Genomic DNA, 21,433 nt, shown 5'->3' on the forward strand with positions numbered 1-21,433 from the left:
GAATGATCATTTGTTATTGGTTGAAATGTTCATATAAAGAATTTTGAATGCAGACTTTGGGATCTTGGGAAACCTCAACATATTGTTAAGAAGTTTACTGAAAAGCATGCAAAATCACTAGGATCTGAGAATCTCATTGCTGTCTTGGAGAAACAACTGAGATATTAAGAAACGATTTTTCCTTCAATCAGTGTCCAGTAGAAGTTGTAAGAGACAGGTAGAGTGAGAGGCTGGGCGAGAGGAGGAAGGGGGAAGGGGAAAGGGGAAAGTAGGAGGGACAGAAAGAGAGAATAAGAGGAACTGTGCGTATCCTCCAAGAGAGAGGGTGGGTTGGGTTAAACTGGCACTTAAAAGAGCTGACTGGGATTATTCTGTGCCTGATTAACAGGGGGAAGAGGGAGAGAAGGACAGAGATAGAAAACACCCACTTGACGGGAGCATCCAGCAGTGAGTGTGAAGACGGCTCCTCCGGGAACTTTGATTCCTGCACTTTTCCCATTCCTCACGTCGCAGCTGTAGTCCATTATGCACCGGGCAGTGGTGCTGCTGACTCTCATCAGCACGAGCACAGCTCTGAAACCCGAGTGGATCCCGGGGGATTATTCTATGACAGAAGAAGGGGCTGAGAGGTTCGTGAGCGACTATAACTCAACCGCCGAGGAGGTCTTTTACTTCAGCACAGAGGCCAGCTGGAACTACAACACAAACCTGACTGAACACAATTCCCAGCTGCAGGTAACAGTCAATGTGTTTGACAGACATCCAGAAACATTGCTTATATAGTCTGACAGGGTACAGCTGCCAAACGTGATGTAATTTAATTCAAGACTGACTTCCATGAATTTAGGTTGTATGGCTCTGCTGGAAGTCCTTTTTTTGCACATGAGACCGTTGAATCAGCCATTTCAACAGCTCTTTGGACAGCCTGTTATAAAAAAAAATTATTATTCATATTATGATTTATAGTTTTATAGGACTCTTGTAAACTTTCACTAAAGGGTAGGACCAAGAATTGGGCGTTTACTTAGTAACATTCTGCAAAAGTGTAACAGTTGAGTTAAATGACATGACTAATCATCACAATACTCCCACGTGTCATCATTTTGCTGCTCTTTCAGAGCTTAGGAATGAGCAACTTTGTCTCAGAAAATAGACTAAAATTAGATAATTGTTGAAATGAAGTAAGAGGATGGAGTTGAATGAAAATGATGGTGGTTAGCATAGCTCAAAACATGGGCTTTGGAGAATTTGAGGAGAAACATTTGAGTTGTTGAGATATCTCTGGTTTGGAGTTTGAGCACAAGACTGAGTTTCAAAAGAAACTCTATTAAGAGATGGGTAATAACTGTTTTTTTTTTTCTTTCTCAAAAGAAGAATCTGAGAAGACTTACACAAAAGTCTCCATTTGCTCTCTGTTCAATATTAATGCTGTCAAGGAGAAGCAATTGAAAAGCTAAAACCCCATTTGGGATTTTCTTTCCTGTGGGATGCATAGTGTAAAAGTCCAACTCATGTTATGCAATGCTATGCTATCAGATCATATTTCTGATTTATGATATTCAGAAAAGCCAATAATTATTTTATGGACAATGTTATAGCCGATAACCAAGAAATTGTTGATTTGAAAAAACAAAAATCAACTGTAAATGCTGCAAGTGAATTTAACAACATTACAATACGGTATGAAAAACGGATACTAATTTTGAGTTTTGTCTAAGATTATATTTAACAGTGTTTTTAAATTGTCAGTGCTATTAAATTGAAATTTTAGCAAGTGTTAGATGATGGCCAAGGTTATCTACCATGTAAAAAAAATGATATGATCAATAGGTAATGACAACATGTTTTTACATTTCTTTAACAAGTTAAGCAATTTTTAAGTCAGTTTAATGTAATTTAAGTTGAAATGACAAACATCCAAGCTGATTGTACTTAAAAAATAAGGCAGCAACTTTTTTATAATGTAAAATTAATTAAACATCAAATATCAGTGATATCGATAAAAATGGTAACACTTTACAGAGAGGCTCCATTTGTCAGCATTAGTTTACTACATTCGTTAATATAAACTAACACTGAAAAATACTTCTAAAGCACTTAGTAAACTTGAATAATGTTAATTATTAAAAGTTTCCAAATAAGTACTGAGTAATATCAGTTATGTATTGTCTTACGGTTACACTTTATTTTAAGGTGTCATTGTTACAGTGTAATCATATATTTAAGTACAGTGTGATATTATTTAACAACATAGGGTTAGGGTTAGGATTATACTGTAATAACAGTAAATTATGCATAATTACATGCAACTAACCCTCAACCAAACCCTAATCCTACCCTAACCCTATAGTAAGTACATGTAGTTGCTTAATATTACTCAGTACTTAAATGTATAATTACACTGTAACAATGACACCTTAAAATAAAGTGTAACCTAGCTACTGTTAGGCTTAGGGTTAGTTATTTGTAGTAATTATGCATAATTTACTGTTATTACTATAGTAAGTACTTGTAGTAATGTGTAATTACGTCACCTTAAAATAAAGTGTTACCAAAGTGTTAAAGTGTTACGATTATTTAATGGAACTGAGCAAACGTGAGCTAACAATGAATGCCAGTGTGATCAATGCAGAGGCGAGGTGGTCACCATTGCTCTTCCCACACACACACACACACACAAGCCTCCTTCAGACAGCTGTCTCAACACTATTTCACAGCTGTCTCAACACTCGCTCACAGTTTTTCAAATGGATGCTGGCACCGCACTCGCTGCTCAACATCTGAGCGAAACCTCAACAAAAAAGGCCGCAAAAAAGTTGATAGAAAGCTGGGCAGAACCTGAGCAATGCCTAGTGTGATGTCTATTATTTCAGACACATCAAACGAGTTGATCAAAGAGCCTCCGTTTCGGGCATCTCTATTGAAGGCGGCAGGCCAGGTTGTTGCTGTGAGCGAGGCTCTCTCTGACTGCGTATGAAGATAAAGCAGCATTGTATGAAAGCAACACACCCGTTGCACTCATTCCACAGAGAGCGCGGTCACAGGACACCCGGTCATGGTTGCTGGAGTAGGGATTTTTGTTTTCGCATTCATCGTGACCGTATAGGCATCTTGGTGGTGTGCGTTCAACAGATGAGCGGTGGAGGTTATGCTAATGTAGCATATGCTGATGTTGATTTAGTATAAAGCATGGGAAAAAGGGGAGAAAGCTAGAATTTGAGACTTCCAAACAGCTTGCAAAGTGCAAAAGTATGCTACTTGAACTTGGACTTCGTAATTGGAAAAGCCAAATTCGTAATTGGCGGAAAGCCCCGACTCCTAATGAACTGTGATGCTGTGCAAGACGTTAAGCAAACAAGATGATCGTGATTAAGATTAGTTTTAAGCAAATAAAATGCATATGAGTCGAAATTCCTGCATTACATTATTGTGATAAAACCTTTTTTGCAGATTTAGGTGCGTAAATGTTTCAAATGAGCTTTTCTGTTGATCATTTTAAAAATATTTAACACGGATGCATAAACATCGGCATGGAGAGGAATAGTATATGATGGTAATTGGTTTGTTTCTCCACCTTATTTTCTTATTTTTATTTTTTACTTTTAACTCTTTCCATATACCAGCAGGTTTTTTTAAAGTTGCCAGCAATCGCCAGCATTTTTTATTTTTTTTTTATTTTTTTTTTACAAAACTTTAATGGCCGCCATAATATTGTGATGTATCAATAACTGAACATGCAATATATGAAAAGAAAGAACAGGGCCTCTGCTTTAAAAGAAAAAAACTTTTTATTCTAGCTTTTATTCTAAAATGCATGCATTCTCTTTTTTTATCAACACTTAAATATATTTATATAGCGCCCGTTCTGACAATTTGTGCTACCCGCTCAGATTTTGTTAGCTCCCATTGAAACAGTAGGTAGCACAATTCGATAGCGAAAAATGCTACCTTATAAGTTTGTGCTTCCAGCATCATATTCATGTGGTTTGAGGCTTTATTAACATCTATAGTATACACGAAACCTACCCTTAAAACAATGGAAATATAGTGTTGGTAGCAAAATCTGATTTTTCCGTCAGAAGTTCAGAACACCCTCAAAGTATAACAGTGAAAACATGGATTGCCCGAAAATTCCGTCAATGGCAGGGAAGTGTTGCGTCATATAAATGACGGCAAATTCCGTCAATGGCAGGGAAGTGTTGCGTCATATAAATGACGGCAAATTCTGTCAATGGCAGGGAAAGAGTTAATATAAAGCAACATGCTAATATTTATATAGTATTTATTTCTCTTAGCCTGTCCTCAAACGAACCACAGGAACAATGGTATTCCAAAAATGGCAAAATAACATTAAAGATATAATCTCCTCCAATAGTAATCGTGTGCAAAAACACAGAAAATTATTTTAATGTGAACAATTACGCTCCTTATAGTCTGTATAAAATCATGCTGGGAAAAGCATTTCCCTCCCTTTGCATGTGATTGTTAATTGTGTTTATAAAATGAGTAATAATTGTAGTTCTTGAAACTGATCAGTATAATTTCTCCATTCTCAAATACGTTGATTGAAGTTTAACAAAAATCTTAAATATATCTTAAAAATATCATTGGTTAGGTAAATACTAATTACTTTTTGTGCAATAAATTAACTGTTGTATTTTTAGACATTTATTTTGGTAATCTATCCCCATTTAATCACTTAAGTGATATTCAGAGATTTTATTATGGTAGTAATATTTATAAAGCCACTGTTTTTATTATTATTTAAATTGTGCAGCTGTAGAACCACATTTAATGCCAAATATCTATTTCAACATTTGTTTCAATATCTAAAATTGTTTATGTAAATGCGTCCCTTTAGTCTGCATTATACATGCGGCGAATTCCACAAATCCGCTTTCCTGCCATGCCACTCCCATTGTGCATTGTGGTATGGAAGCACTCGCTTTCACATCTGTGGCAAAGTGGCCATGTGTATAGCCCATCATTTCATTTCTGTATTGAGTGAGGCCAGTCAGTGCATCAGATCAAACAGACTCTTTAAATTAGCCTCTATAAAGCACACACACACAGGCATCTTTAACAACTGTTTGGTTCCTTCAAGGACAGAATGGGGTGGAAAATACGTACAATCTGCTCTGAAAACTCACATTCCATACCCATCAAACATCTGCCGACAAGAGAGAGTGTTTAGGGAGGTTTGCATGGATGATTCAGAGCCAAGTGCACATGACTGAGCTCTAAAGCTTGTCACCCTTTTGATGGTGTCAGTCACAAGTTAATATTTTACTTTTCTATGTCAAGCCTTGAACCTTGCACCCTATTACGACTTATCATCACTTTCTTGCATAAACATGACAGAACAAATGGGACCTTGGAAGAAGAGGTGGAAAAACAAGAAGCTAGCAGTCTTTATCTCTGAGGAAAACGGAGTGTGAACAAGCAAGTGAAGGATAGGAGATAATAGAGATAAATATACATGTCACCAGCTTGCTAATCAGTGATGGAGGAAAATAAACTGTGGAAGGGAGCTCATCTCCACTCGGGTCAACAAAGGCATCACCCCATGAACTAATGAGTGCGCTCGCTGTGACAGGGCCAATGCGCCCTGCGGTTATCATAACAGAGAAGGGATGCTGGGGTCAGACGGTCCACAGTGGGACACGGTAAAACTTCAAAAAAGCATGACGCACCCAAGACCAGGAAACAATAAACCATGGAAGAATGTACACTAAAAATGTTAGGAATTTTGACATTAAAAAAAGAAAAAATGCGAGATGAAATCATGTTAGTTTGTTAAGTTACCATAATATGTAACCCGCTCTTTGTGGGCCTCGAATTCACATCTCCAGTGTGGGAGGCTAAAGACCACAGTCTCTAGCGTCAGTCGCTGGAGCTCCTCTTGAGATCAGGGGAGTGAGGTTTACTTGCACAGCGACTACTTAGCTGACCTCCGTTACATATATACAATAAAAAAATATCGGAATTTTTCACTGCTATAAAATCTTTTTTGGCATGCAATGGAAAATGGCTTATGATCTACAGCAAAAGAATAAGATACAATAACACGATGCATATATGTACAGATTTTTTATTTTTTTTGCAGGTAAAAAGTTTCTGGTGAAACTTTGTGATCTGATTATATTTTATTTAAAAGTTTTGTATCACTGTTTTTATTAGCACTTATATGCATATTGCAGGGATGTTGCACTGATGTTATTTAGTTCATGTATATTGCACTAATGGTAAGAGTGTTTTAACTAGTCTATACACGTTACTTTAAATTTCACTACTTAAGCACACAGACATCACTAAAAGAAATGATAACTCACAGTTCAGGAACTGAATCAGATTTTGATTCATAACTGAGTTCATTCAGTGGATTGATTAGACTCTTTCAAACCGGTAATTTGTGAGTCATTTGAATCATTTGTATGTGAATCGACTAACCTACTCTGTTATGCTTGTTTTTGCACGCTAGCTCATGAGGACAATTCAGCTGTTTAATTTTGTAGTACACTCTTTTTTTTTAACGCACCACATTCAGTTTGGATGCAAAATCACATTCACAACTCATGAAACATTATTTTTGAATAGACTGTACACTCTGAATACATGTTTGTTTATTAGTCATGATTCATGGAAAGTCTATTTGTAATGAACTTCAGTAACTCCACTAATCTTTGGTCTATACAGTAGTTGTCAATAGTTGTCAATAAAACCGTTTGGATAACAACATTCTTCAAAATATCTTATTTTGTGTTCTGCAGAAGAAAGCAGTGCATAGTTTAGAAGAACATTCTGGGTGAACTATCCCTTTTAGTAACATGTAAATCATGAAGCTTTGAAATCCTGTTAGGAAGCTCAACGCTTGGACAAACATCCAGCTTCACCCCTGTATCCTCACCCCACAGTATCTTAAAATACACAGAGTTGGAGAAGTCATCATCCCTGACAAGATAACCACCTTCTCAGCTCAGTGATGTCTAACATGACCACAACAGACACACAACTGTTTTATGACATATGAGCTAGCAGGTGCTTTATACCTCAGCCTGAATTGTTTCAGGTGCTTCCACAAGAAGAAATGAGTTCCTGTCAGGACTCAAAGGATAAATTGATGGATGGTGCTAACTCAGCCACCCCATTTCTATCCCTTGTGGCTGCAAAAAGCAATCCAAGCTCTTATTGAAACCATAACAAGACAGAAAGTAACTCAAGTATTGAGCAAGAGCCAGAAATGATTATTAAGAGAGATTGCACTGAGAGAACAGAAAATCTTGGGGATGGAATGAGATATGGGAATATGACACATTTCTCCCACAAAAGCATACCATGTTACTGTACTTTAGTGCACATTCTATTATTTTATGAAATATACAAAATGAATCAACAAATTGCATTCGCTCTGTAATCTGTCTTTCTTGATTTTCTTACTTGATTTTATCTATCAGGATTGATTATCTTTAAAAGTGGGGGTTACATACCAGAACAGACCTGGTTGGTTCATTGGAGGAGAGGGGGTGAACATTTTTAAATTCTATTTAAAGCAGCACTCAGTAGCTTTGGGATTTCTTCGCTGTATTCTTGTTTTTTGCTCGCAGGTTTCTCTCTAGAGCTCCCCCCACAGCTTCGGAATAGATATTTGTTGACAACACTGTTGTCAAAACTCGTTGGTGATTCTCAGACACCAGAGGCTATAGATCAACGACATCAAAGCAGATGGGACATTCTTTAAAACGTTTTCTTCATTCGGGTTCGGACAGCGTGAGGGAGCGCAATAATGACAGCATTTTAGCAGATTTCTTTTGGCCGTAAAGCAATTGTTTACATCGCGAGACCTGATATCACGCGATACTTCCTGACGCGGCGGCCGGCGGCCCGCCGGCTCAAAGTTGCAAGTGCGTATTTTCCGCTCTCGGGCACCAGGGGGGTGCGAAACGACCACCATTCAACCCGAAATAAGTAATATAACCATTCCAATGACTCCGAAGCTGTTCAGTTAAGGTAAAAAAGTTACTTAGTTCACCTTTAACAAACAGTGCGGCTAGTGTATTTAGATTCCCGAACAACTTAATGGTTTGAAGCAGTCTGAAAAATCCTTCACTTCATGTTTTATGGGGCCATTCCATAGACATAATGATTTTTATACTGTGCAAAGTGTGTATTCTATCCCCTAATCCTAAACCTTTTGCAGTTTTACATTTTCAAAAAACATCACTTAGTATGATTTACAAGCTATTTTCCTCATGGGCCCAAGGACAAAGATTTTTACGGAGCCCCTAAGGGGACATGGTGGTGGGAGAAAAAATTAGATGGGAGGAAAAATAATCAATAAGTCAATGTTTTTGTGTTCTCTCGCAATTGTTTTGCGTTCTCCCGAGAAACTTTGTGTTCGCTAGCCAAACCTTTGAGTTTGCTCACAAAACCTTTGAGTTCGCTCGCAAAACCTTTGAGTTTGCTCGCAAAACCTTTGAGTTTGCTCGCAAAACCTTTGAGTTTGCTCGCAAAACCTTTGCGTTCCCTAGCAAAAACTTTTGTTCTTTGCGAGTGAATGCAAAGTTTCTCGGGGGAATGCAAAACATTTGAGAGGGAATGTAAAAGCATTGCCAAATAATCTTTCCTCCCATCTTATTATTCTTATTATTCTGTCCCTTTAGGGCTCCATAGATTTCAGAAATTGCCATCTTTGTGGGGACATTTTGTAGGCTAATATGTGTGAAAATAAAATTAACATGATCAGTTTTCATTTCATTAAATTTCATTAAATCATGAATACTTTAATTGACTTTAAATGAGAAATATTCATTATATTTCTGTGAAAAATAATAGATTTTTTTCAGATTTTCAATAAGAGTCTGTCTCATTAATAATGATTGGACCCATTTTGCATGAATATTCTGACTCTCTTCACTTGTTCCTCCAGGTGGCTGCATCTTTGGAGGAACAGGCATTCACAGAGGCATGGGGTCAAAAAGCAAAGGCTACATTCTCTGATTCTCTCATGGATACCTTCACTAATCCAGACCTGAAGAAAATCATCAAAGATATCAATGTTCTGGGACCGGCCAATCTCCCAACCGCAGAGAGAGAGAGGGTGAGTTGTCATACACCACTGAAGCTGTGGAGGAAAGAGCTCCTGATGATCCATCAAGATTGTGTTTTGATCGCTCTCTTTGTTTTCCCAGTACAATACCATTCTGAGCCAGATGGATAGCATCTACTCAACTGCAAAGGTGTGTCTCACTCCAGAGGAATGCTGGTCTTTGGAGCCTGGTGAGAAACACTCCCAACACTTTGTTGATGTGTGTCAGTAAGGGTCAAAGTGAAGGTGAAAATTCATGTATACTCAAAAGGACATACAAGTGCTTGCAATGCAGCCAAAGAATTATGTTTTAGATGAGCGTGAGAATCAAGCTAAAGATGGTTACAAGAGATGAAACAAAGAACACTAATCACAATCCAGTATACAAAAGTGGCAATGACACATTTGCAGACAGATTAGCTTTTAAATGGAGAACATTGTTAAAATGCTAGACAAGGGACAATTTTGCAGCTTTAAAATGTAATATTTATAATTAAAGTTGCTATTCAGCCTAAACAGCCGATTGGAAGTGTGATATTGCTTATAAGTTACTTATTTATTTTTGCTCAGCCAACAAATAAGCAACACACAGTAGTGAATGATTCAATGACTCACACATAAAGATAGCTATTTGTTTCTGAAAGATTTTTTGTTTTGGTCAGAGCCATAGTCACATGGGCAAGTGCTTCGACATATGGTGCACTTCGGGCGACCCGAGTTCGAGTCCTGGCTCGAGGTCCTTTCCCGATCCAATTCCCCTGTCTCATCTCCCATTTTTTCCAGTCTGTCCTCCTACTGTATCTAATAAAGGCAAAAAAAGCCCCAAAATAAAAATAAAAATATATAATTTCATTGGGGAATGCACAGAGGATGAATTTCGCATGAGGGTAAAATATTTTCTCATGCATATTTGGCAATGGCCATTGACCAACAAGAAAGTTGCTTGGATTGAAAGTGACTTCATTGTAAGCTGTTCTTCATACATGTTCATACAAGATACAATGGAAACATGAGGACTATTTATACAACAAGACTAATGACCAACAAGAAACACAATCAACAATAAAGATAATCAACCAATCATAACATGACACATAAGGCAAGAGAAGCACAAGACATGATCACATGAGGGTAAGGAAGTCACATGACAAGAAATCAGAAACCGTGACTGAGAATTTCAAAATAAAAGACATGAAACATAACCGTGAACCAAAACAAAACGTGACACACACCTACCGGTATAAAGATGCAACCTGCAGAAAGAATCGCTGAAAAATCCCCACCACTTGCATTATTCTCAACATTTAACTTTACAAAATGTTTAAAGTTAACATTAGCAGTGTTAGGTTTATGTTTTTTGGCTAATGAACAAAATGTTGCATTTGAATTATTTAGCCTCACCTAAAAGGCATTTATCTGAAGAGTGCACCATTACATCCATATCACATGCAACACTATTATAAGGCAAGGCAAGTTTATTTATATAAATATTATAAACCAATGATAAATATTCAAAACCAAAAAAATATCTGTTAATTGTTTCTTTGATAAAGTTTCAACTAACAGGGTTTCATTCATGTGACCATGCATGCATATAAGTGCAACGGATGTGTGCTGTTTCCCATCTCCAAATGCACTTACACCAAAAAAGCCACAAACAAGTAAATCTGACTCAGTATGAACACACAACACTATCTAGCCTAGCTGATGTCCATCAACTCTTGCCACTTAATTGATCCTGCTATAAGATCCTAAGCTTTAGTCAACATGTTTTGTATCATTGGCTCCTAAATGCTTCCGTTCAAGGCGTTTTCCTGAGAGACGGCACTGATTTAGCTTCTGTGAGCCGCAAATATCCGGGAACACTGTTGTAAACAAACGTCCTTTTTTTCTTCTGGGGCTCATTTGCAAGACTCAGAAACTGTTTTACTGTTCAGTTAGCATTAATTATTATGCATTTATGCTATTTATGTGTCTTTTAGAGCTCACAGAAATCATGGCTACGTCAAGAAGCTATAAAAGGCTTCTGTATGCCTGGGAAGGCTGGCACAACTCCTCAGGGGTTCCACTTAGATCCCTCTATCCAGAGTTTGTGGAGCTCAGCAACAAGGCATCTCGGATGGATGGTAAGCGAGTCATTCTTTTGGATGAACTGAGGGGGGGAGAAAGATAAAGAAAGTAAGATCTAACACCCATGTTCTTTTTTATCTGATCTTCTCAGGCTTTGAAGATACAGGAGACTACTGGCGTTCCTGGTACGAATCTCCAGACTTCAAGCAAGACCTAGAGAATCTGTTTAAACAGCTGGAACCTCTCTACCAAAACCTGCACGCCTTTGTCCGCCGAAAGCTCTACGACTACTACGGTCCTAAATACATCAACCTCAAGGGTCCCATCCCTGCACACCTCCTGGGTGAGTTCGATTAAACTGAGAAAAATACACATTTTTGAAGACTAGCCCTTGTGAAAAACAAGTAAACTTTAGCATACTTTTTTTAAAGGACTTATTACAGAAATATTATACTTTAAAAAAATATACTTAAAGGGACATTAAGTAGGATTTTCTCCCATCTAGTGGTGAAATTGTATTTTGCATTCAAACGAATAGTGCTCTACAGCGCCTCGCTTTTTAAAATGCGTGTTGCATCTACGGTAGCCGTTATGTACCAAAAAGCTAAGCTTCTAATAGCACTTCATCGAGTTTTCCTTCGGGTGAACTGGTTTGTTATTTCAAACAAACTGCAACTTGACACAACGAACAAACGAATGTTAGTTTTGAACAAACAAAACTTACAACCTTGTTTTTAGGACCTTCTCTACTTTACTCAATAGCTGCTATTCATCAAAGAGCCTGTTTAACTTTTAACTATAAATGTTATACTGTCTATAAACTAATAAAGTTCATAACCAAGCAATGAAAAGCTTGTAATTAAGACAGTAACAATGACTTACCTGTCGAGAAGAAAGCAGGCAACTTCAGCGTCTCTTTTGAAAGCTTTCTCCTGCATTAGCTATCCCGACATTAACCCTTGTTTTTTGTAATCTCCGATCACGTTTCCATTTACGGTCTATTTTGGACTTTTTCGACGACGAGGACTCCTTATCCTGTGACTCAGCATATGTATGGTCCTCCATTATAAATAACCGTGCAGTGCAGCCTTTTAAACTTGCCGGGGCAGTGACAAGCGCCTCTCACTGCTCTGCTTCTCCGCTTCTGCTGGCTTCAGTCACGTGACACTGGCTCTGAACGAAAACGCGTTGTGGAAACGCGTTGGCCTAGTACTTTTTGTCCCTCTCTGCTATTATAGTTTTTCAAGATGGCGGAACTACATGGAAGCCTCCGTGGACCTACCCGTCCCATGTATATAAAGATAATAAATTCTTCGTTTACGAGGATAAGTCAGATCATTGGCATAGGTATTTGTACACCATTTAGGACATATTTATGATTAAAAATATTGCTTTTAGATAATAAAATACCTAAAAAGCTACACATTGTCCCTTTAAGTGTGAATTGGATGTACACTATGGATGTGTTGTTTTCAGTCCAAATATCTAAAAATTCTTAAATCAAGATGCATTTGCTGAAGTAGTAAAATGTCATAAGATATAATATCTTATGGCATTTACTCATCTAGTGTAAGTGTAATGTTTTTTATCTAAGGCACATTTATAAAAGGTACTTAAATGTCCTAATTTAACTAAGGCCTAATCCTAGCTTAATCTAAACCCTGTCTGTGAAACCAAGCCTAATAATTACATGTAAAACATATTTTTCATCATTTACAACAGTAAGTGTTTAAGAGACTCAAGGTGATGTTCTCATTGTGTTTGGTTTCTGTTAGGCAACATGTGGTCACAAACGTGGAACAACGTCTACAACATGATGGTCCCTTTTCCTGACAAACCCAATGTAGATGTGACAAACACCATGACTGCTAAAGTAAGCTAACAGAGCTATATCTCAATGACTAGATAATAGATCATAGAGAATACCTGAGCCCTCCAGAGAGTGTTAAAGGGGTCATCGGATGCAAAATTCACTTTTATATGGTGGTTGCATATAAATGTGTCTTTGCAGTGTACCACCATCCAATGAAAAAAATCCATTCCCTCCTTTTTTTTATCCTCAAAAAGCCTAAACACTCTCAATAATCAAGCCGTTTGGATTTTCTGAGCAATCCGATGTCATATTGCTCTTGCTCCGCCCACGACCACTGACAGACTGTCCCGTATTAGCATATCTCCGGCCTCAGCCATTTGTAAACTGTCCGCCAAGGCAGCTCTTTACGTGTTTTGTGTCGACACGCCCCACGGAAGAGAGGGGTGGGGTGAGCAGTTGCGCATTATCATTTAAAGAGACATGCACCGAAACGGATCGCTGTGAACAGAGCTGTTTTTGAGGAGGTAAAAAGGGTGTTGTTTTACACAACCATTGAGGATTTTTAACCAAAGTATGTTACAAACTTTACATGAAGACCCTAAAGAATCATACCAACTTGTGGAAAATGGGCATCCGATGACCCCTTTAAATTTTTACCCATAGGGTTATAATGCCACTCACATGTTCCGGGTGGCTGAGGAGTTCTTCACCTCTCTGGGTTTGATCGAAATGCCTCCTGAGTTTTGGGACCGGGCCATGCTTGAGAAACCAACTGATGGAAGGGAGGTGGTTTGCCATGCCTCTGCGTGGGACTTTTACAACCGCAAAGACTTCAGGTACATGAATCGTATCACAGGAAAGTGGTTCATATTGTAGCTCAGTGGAAGACTGTGTTTTAGATAGGGTTTCTGATGCTTGTGTATTTACTGAGGCTACTATCCTCACATTTGGGTGTAGCTTCACATTTGGCACTTTCATGTCCCATGGGCTGATTACATTAAAACAGTCTTTCAAACGTTCCTATATCCTCATTAATTATTTTTGCAACTTTTTAAATGCCTTTAGAGAATTTTTTTACTCCCAGACCCAGACTTTCAGTCTTGAAAGATAAAAATTATTACATGTTTAAAACTATGATATCCTGAGCAAAGAGTGAAATAAACAATTCCAATATTTATTGTTAGAAAATAACTTGGTTGTAGTGTCATGTTTTGCATTTGCTAATGACATCATTCATCAGAGGCGCTGTTTACACCTGAAATAAAGATGCGTTTTGGTCAATCGGATCACAAGTGGATGAGGCTAAATGGTGTAAATGGGGTCTAAACTGTCCACTTTCGACCACTTCAAGAGTTGAAAACACATTCAACTGGATTGCTTTCATAGTGTAAATGCTTAAAGGGATAGCTCACCCAAAATGAAAATCCTGTCTTTAATTACTCACCCTCATGTTGTTCTAAACCCGTAAGACCTTCATTCATCTTCAGAGCACAAATTAAAGGGTAAGTTCACCCAAAAATGAAAATTCTGTCAGTAATTACTCACCCTCATGTTGTTCCAACCATGTAAGTCTTTCGTTCATCTTCGGAACACAAATTAAGATATTTTTGATGAAATCTGACGGCTGCATCACTCCTCCATAGGCTTTCAGAGGGACCGAAACTCGCCGGCCCAGAAAAGTTATTAAAAACATTGTTAAAATAGTCCAAGTGACTACAGTGGCTCTACATTACGCTTATCATGCGACGACAATACTTTTTGTGCGGAAAAACAACAAAAATAACGACTTTATCCAACTATTAGTGTACTTCAATGTGGGCCTCTGGCGAGAGTTCACGGGAGCGCCGCGACGCATGCGCGAGAACTGAGATTACGGCGTTCTTCTTCTATTGTTACTGGCTGCTCACTCCTTAGGAGTATTACCGCCATTTACTGTACAAGATCATAGATATCATATAATAATATGATATCTATGTACAAGTTGACGTCCCGACATTGCCGGAAGCGCAAAACAGTCTGTTTATAAGCAGAGGAAGACGCACGCTGTAGAACGAAGAAGAAGAAGAAGAACGCCGTAATCTCAGTTCTCGCGCATGCGTCGCGGCGCTCCCGTGAACTCTCGCCAGAGGCCCACATTGAAGTACACTAATAGTTGGATAAAGTCGTTATTTTTTTGGTTTTTCCGCACAAAAAGTATTGTCGTCGCATGATAAACGTAATGTAGAGCCACTGTAGTCACTTGGACTATTTTAACAATGTTTTTAATAACTTTTCTGGGCCGGCGAGTTTCGGTCCCTCTGAAAGCCTATGGAGAAGTGATGCAGCCGTCAGATTTCATCAAAAATATCTTAATTTGTGTTCCGAAGATGAACGAAAGACTTACATGGTTGGAACAACATGAGGGTGAGTAATTACTGACAGAATTTTCATTTTTGGGTGAACTAACCCTTTAAGATATTTTTGCTGAAATCCTAGAGCTTTCTGACATTTTAAAGACATTGTTAAAATAGTCCATCTGACTACAGTGGTTCAACCTTAATGTTACGAAGCGACGAGAACACTTTTCCTAGCCCTGCACCTTCCCTAGCACCACCTGCCTAGATCTGCTTGGGAGTTCTCTCTACTTTCCTTGCGCGGCTCGTATCCTATTCCCTGTATTCATGTGCATGTTTCGGCAGTAGTCTTTCCTCAGCAGCAGCGTATCAGATCTAGTCCGCCAAGACAAAGCCTATGCACATTCCATTCTTATCAATAAAATGCTGTTTAATTCTCTTCCGAGAGTTGTCATGACTGAAATAACAATGAAAAATATTTCTAAAGCATTTAATAATCTTAGTTAATAATAATTTCAACATTTACTAATACATTGTTAAAATATAAGCAAAAATGAACTAACAATGAACCGTTGTGTTTTTAGCATTAACAAAGATTAATAAATACTGTGAGGAATGTATTGCACATTAATATTTAATGTTAGTTAATACATTAACTTTTAACATTTATCAAGAATTGTTAATGGTATTCCTAATTGTATTAATTTCCACCATGGTTTAAAAAACACTACATCATTTGAGATATGGTATATAATACAGTATATTATGAATATTGTTGGCTCTTTTGACAAATTACTTTTTTGGTCACTTTGGTTATAAGCATAAATGCATAAATGTAAGGTGGAAATAACAATTAGTTGGAAATTTCCATTACATTAAAAAGTTTTGAACACTAATAGTGAGTGTGAGACTTTTGAAAGAATAATATTGTCTGTTTCCCAAACTCATGACAATAGTGGAATCAGCACTGCTGTTTCTGATTGGAAACCATTGTCATGAGTTTGGGAAACAGACAATATTTTTGCAGCACCAAAACAGAATTACAGTATGTTTGTTTGATTAGCTTTACTGGGCTTGACATAACAACATTGCCTCAAACAATTGAGAGAGTGAGTTTGGGGTACGAGTTCTTGCCGAACAATAGGCAAGATGGGAGGAGTGTTTGAATGATCAAATAAACAGAACATTTTAATAGCTTTTCAGGGAAAGCAACCTACAAATGGATTGTTTCATTTCAAAATATCAGCCAGGATTAATATAAAAACAAAACATCACCATCAAAGATATTATTGAGTAATAAACAGCTAAATGTTTGTGTTGGATTCTGTTTAGAATCAAACAGTGCACTACTGTGACTATGGAGCAGCTTTTCACCGTGCATCATGAGATGGGCCACGTGGAATATTACCTCCAATATAAAGACCAGCCGGTCAGCTTCAGGGGAGGAGCCAATCCTGGCTTCCATGAGGCCGTAGGGGATGTGCTGTCTCTTTCTGTGTCCACACCTAAACATCTGCACACCATTGGCCTTCTGGAACAACTGACCGATGATGCTGGTAAGCGAAAGATGTTCAAAATGATACTTGCAGTATAGTGTAAATCTCTGATAAACTGATGAAGTATTTGAAATTCCATAGAGAGTGACATCAACTACCTGCTGAAAATGGCTTTGGAAAAGATCGCCTTCCTTCCTTTTGGATACCTTATTGATCAGTGGCGCTGGGGTGTGTTTAGTGGACAAACACCAGTTGAACGTTACAATGCAGATTGGTGGTACCTCAGGTAAAAACCAGTGTCTCATAATGGATCGTTGTGGTCAGCAATCGATAATTTGTGCTGTTATCTCATGAATAGTTCATGATCATATTGATAAGTAGGGGGACATGGTGAGAGGGAAAAAAATATGAGATGGGAGGAAAAATGATGTTAATGCTTTTGCATTCTCTTGCAATTTTTTTGCGTTCCCTCAAGATACTTTGTGTTCCCCCGAGAAACTTTTTGTTCAATCGCAAAATATTTTCCCCTGAGTGAATGCAATGTTTATTTTCCTGCCATCTCATATTTTTTTTCCACTTCCATGTCCCTTTAGGGGTCCATAGTAACCCTCCTGAACTGATGTCTGTATTATTATTCTTTTGTTTATGAGACACCAAAACTAATCAACAACTTTTATTGTAATGTCGAATCAATTTATGATTTGAAATAAATGGTGCACAATTGTTTAAATGTCAAAAACATACTTTTGCTTACTTCTCTACATACACTACCATTCAAAAGTTTGGGGTCAAAAGAAAAAAGAAAGAAATTAATACTTTTATTCAGCAAGAACGCATTGAATTGATCAAAAGTGTCTGTAAAGACAATTGTAATGCTCCAAAAGATTTAAATAAATGCTGTTCTTTTGAAGTTTCTATTCATCAGATTATCCTGAAAAATGTATCATGGTTTCTACAAAAATATTAAACTGTTTTCAGCATTTCTTGAGCAGCAAATCAGCATATTAGAATGATTTCTGAAGGATCATGTGACACTGAAGACTGGAGTAATAATGCTGAAAATTCAGTTTTGACATCAATTAAATTTTAACATATATTCAAAATGAAAACAGTTATTTTAAATTGAAATAATATTTCACAATATTACTGTTTTTATTGTATTTTTTGATCAGATAAATGCATTAGCATAAGAGACTTTCAAAAACATAAAAAATATTACCAACCCCAAACCTTTGAACAGTGTTAAAAAAAAAAAAAAAAGGCAATCATCAGTACTCTCTTGAATTGATTGATATTTTATTTCTTTTATTAGGACAAAATACCAAGGCATCTGTCCACCAACCAGACGTACAGAGGAACATTTTGATGCTGGAGCAAAATATCACATTCCTGGAAACACACCGTACATCAGGTTGGGTTCTTATCATGAGCTTCCCGTGATAAATAATCAATAATCAAAACTCTGATTTACACAGAGAAGATAGGCTAACAATTTTTTTTTCATTTAATCTTGTAGATACTTTGTGAGCTTCATTCTTCAGTTCCAGTTCCATGAGAAACTATGTCAAGAGGCTGGACATACTGGAGCTCTGCACAAATGTGATATTTACAGGTCGGAAGCGGCTGGAGCTGTTTTACAGTAAGTATTGACTATACAGATCGACTGATGGTGGTTTGAATGAAAACACTGTATCATCGCAATGAATGGAAAGTCTGTACATCGGGACTGAGTGTTATTGTATTGTTTTTGGAAGGAAAGTCTTAAAGGCGGGCTCTTCAAAGCCTTGGCCAGAGGTGCTTCAAGAGGCTCTGGGCACTAACAAAATGAACGCCAGCTCCCTGATGAGCTATTTTGAGCCAGTTACTACCTGGCTACAGGAACAGAACAACAAAACCAAAGAGACGCTGGGCTGGCCTGATTTTAATTGGGTGCCACCAGTACCAGAAGGCTACCCTGAAGACATTGGTAAGTAAGACCATGTGCAGACTATCTTTATTAAAGTCTATCTTTTCTTCCCTATTGTGACGTATATCTGAGTGAAACGGCTTCTCGAACAAGAAAAAATGTAGGGTGGGACTTGATTTTATCAGTCTGGAATTGATTGGATGGTTGTGGTTTGCTATTGGCTAATCTCATTTGAGTGACAGGTTGCCCCGTCCTCGCTCCAATAAACACGATCAGAGAAGAGAAGAGATGTTGCTGCAAGAGGGAGGGGAAATTATTAGGATTAAAGATTATAAAGCACATGAATTTGCATAGATAAATCATTTATTATAAATGCTGCAATATTCAGTATCAATATTTTGATTACACAGCTTCACCACATAAATAATGATGGGAATGTGAAATATTAATATTTAGAAGAAAATCGTACCTGTTTATTGGCTACAGTGTACAAAACAATAGTTCTAGAAAACAAGACAAACAATATTCTTGTATCCTTACTAGGCCTACTGAAGTCCTCTGATTTAATTTAACAGTAAATACAGTCAATAACTTGAGGCCCTAGAGGTCATCTGCTGCGTTTTAGTGAAACGAGAGAGAGCGTGTCCACGTTGTGGTACGAGAGACATAAAAAGAAGCGGCGCCTCAAATACCCAGATGAGCGCTCATTACACAGCATTGCTATTGGGAAATAACTGATCTCAAGCTTTTCAGAGAGCCATGTGAGAAATAAAAAAGAATATAACGCATTACAAATAACACGTTTAGTCATGCATGCCCCCTGGCCTACAGAAAGGGGAAACGTTGTGTCTCTTAGCTGCAGACTTGCCAATTCCATGGTTTCCCCACAGAATTAGGCTACTTTTTAAATCATTGCTGCGACTTGGCATTTTATTGATATTTTAGGCCTATAAAGCCTCCTCAGAAAATGAGCAAAACTCATCCTCATGTTTTTCCTTAAAAGCCACAGGTAAAATAACAGATGAGATGCAGGCCAAAAAGTTCTTGGAGGAATACAACAGCACAGCCGAGGAGGTCTGGAACGCTTATACTGAGGCCTCCTGGACCTACAACACTGACATCACTGAAGCCAACAAGCAGATCATGGTGAGGCCCAGACTGCTCTGGTACTACAACAACATTCATTCTCAGAGTCTCATGCTGCTGTTTTTTTGGCTTTAGCTGCAAAAAAACTTGGAGATGGCCAATCACACAAAGATCTATGGAGAAGAGGCCCATAAGTACGACACCAGTGACTTCCAGGATGAGTCGGTGAAGAGAACCCTGATGAAACTGAGTGACCTTGAGAGAGCTATACTTCCTGAAGAACAGCTCAAGGAGGTACAGAGAGACAGAGAAATTTCTTCATTGCTTTGCAACCATACATTTTTACCATTGAACCCATGCCGAATGTCTTACCCCACTGTAAGTGCAATACTGTAAATGTGTTTTTTAATGGATTTTACAAACTGAAGTCTATAATGTGTCTGTGGTAATTGATAGCAGGTCAAAGTTGCTGTTGATAGAGCTGAACTTGTGTTTTTTGGAAGACTAAAATATGACCTCATATTTTTCATGTTCATAGTACAATAATTTGCTAGCGTCCATGGAGACCCTGTACAGTGTAGCGACAGTCTGCAAGGATGAATCAGATTGTCTGTCTTTGGATCCAGGTGAGTTAACTTTTACTAGTTTTGCCATACCGTTTTAAAGTTTGGGGTCAGACCTTCTTTTTTTTTAAAGACATTAATATTTTTATTTAGCAAGGATGCATTACACTGATCAAAAGTGACAGTAAAGACATTTATAGTCTTACAAAAGATTTAAAATTCATATAAAGGCTGTTTTTGAACATTCTATTCATCAAAGAATTCTGAAAACAATTTTTGTAACAGTTTCCACAAAAATATTAAGCAACATTTTTTAGCAAATCAGCATGTTAGAATGATTTCTGAAGGATCGTGTGACACTGAAGACAGGAGTAATGATGCTGAAAATTCAGCTTTGCAACAAAGGAATAAATTACATTTTATATTACATTAAAATAGAAAAAAAAAAGTTATTTTAAATTGTAAAAATATTATACAATATTCCTGTTTTTACTTGTGTTTGACCAAATAAATGCAACCTTGGTGAGAAGAAAAACAGAGAGAAATACAACTGATCATGTATTTCAAAGCAATGTGTGGAATTCAGCTCATAACGCCAAGTTACTAAAAGATTTTATTTGATGTTTTAGAAGTTATATACATGCTCTCTAAAAACCCACTGTGTTTTTGTTAGTTATACTAACTGCAAACTGTTCATATTGAAACAGTGAACAATGAAAGTACTTATAGAGTCTGTTTTTCAAATCACAGCATGCCAAATTGATTACTCCAACCCCCCTTATGCGCCGTTTTTGATGTGTTTGTGTTTTGTTTTTCAGATCTGAATAAGATCATGGCAGAGTCCAGGGATTATGATGAGCTGCTGTTCGCCTGGCAGGGTTGGCGTAATGCCTCGGGCAGAGAGCTCCGCAACAGCTACAAGAGATACGTGGAGCTTGCCAACTTAGCTGCAGAGAGCAATGGTAAATGACTGAAAATAAAGCACATCTTTTATGAAGATCTCTTGCAACACAGGACAGCTGGAGAAAGATATTTAATTTGAGGAAGATTGATGAAGGGAAGATTTGGTTTTCAGGCTACA

General features: G+C 37.6%; 1 protein-coding gene across 2 annotated transcripts in view; it reads left to right on the plus strand.

Moving 5' to 3' along the window:
* The first annotated feature begins 321 nt into the window (after positions 1-321).
* Positions 322-21,433, plus strand: part of ace (angiotensin I converting enzyme (peptidyl-dipeptidase A) 1) — a 28,576-nt gene continuing 7,464 nt past the window's right edge. Inside the window, exons 1-16 of one of the 2 annotated variants that reach the window (XM_079850926.1) lie at positions 322-735; positions 8,927-9,097; positions 9,189-9,276; positions 11,068-11,211; positions 11,307-11,498; positions 12,931-13,028; positions 13,632-13,804; positions 16,634-16,857; positions 16,939-17,083; positions 18,110-18,208; positions 18,314-18,436; positions 18,552-18,763; positions 19,707-19,849; positions 19,925-20,083; positions 20,328-20,415; positions 21,171-21,314. In XM_079850926.1, coding sequence (XP_079707052.1) covers positions 526-735; positions 8,927-9,097; positions 9,189-9,276; positions 11,068-11,211; positions 11,307-11,498; positions 12,931-13,028; positions 13,632-13,804; positions 16,634-16,857; positions 16,939-17,083; positions 18,110-18,208; positions 18,314-18,436; positions 18,552-18,763; positions 19,707-19,849; positions 19,925-20,083; positions 20,328-20,415; positions 21,171-21,314 — 2,413 coding nt within the window. In that variant the 5' untranslated portion in view covers positions 322-525. The remainder of the gene's footprint in view (positions 736-8,926; positions 9,098-9,188; positions 9,277-11,067; positions 11,212-11,306; positions 11,499-12,930; positions 13,029-13,631; positions 13,805-16,633; positions 16,858-16,938; positions 17,084-18,109; positions 18,209-18,313; positions 18,437-18,551; positions 18,764-19,706; positions 19,850-19,924; positions 20,084-20,327; positions 20,416-21,170; positions 21,315-21,433) is intronic. The other variant, XM_079850927.1, reaches the window with a different exon arrangement.

This window comes from Squalius cephalus (assembly GCF_949319135.1).
Source record: "Squalius cephalus genome assembly, chromosome: 19".
NCBI lineage: Eukaryota > Metazoa > Chordata > Actinopteri > Cypriniformes > Leuciscidae > Squalius > Squalius cephalus.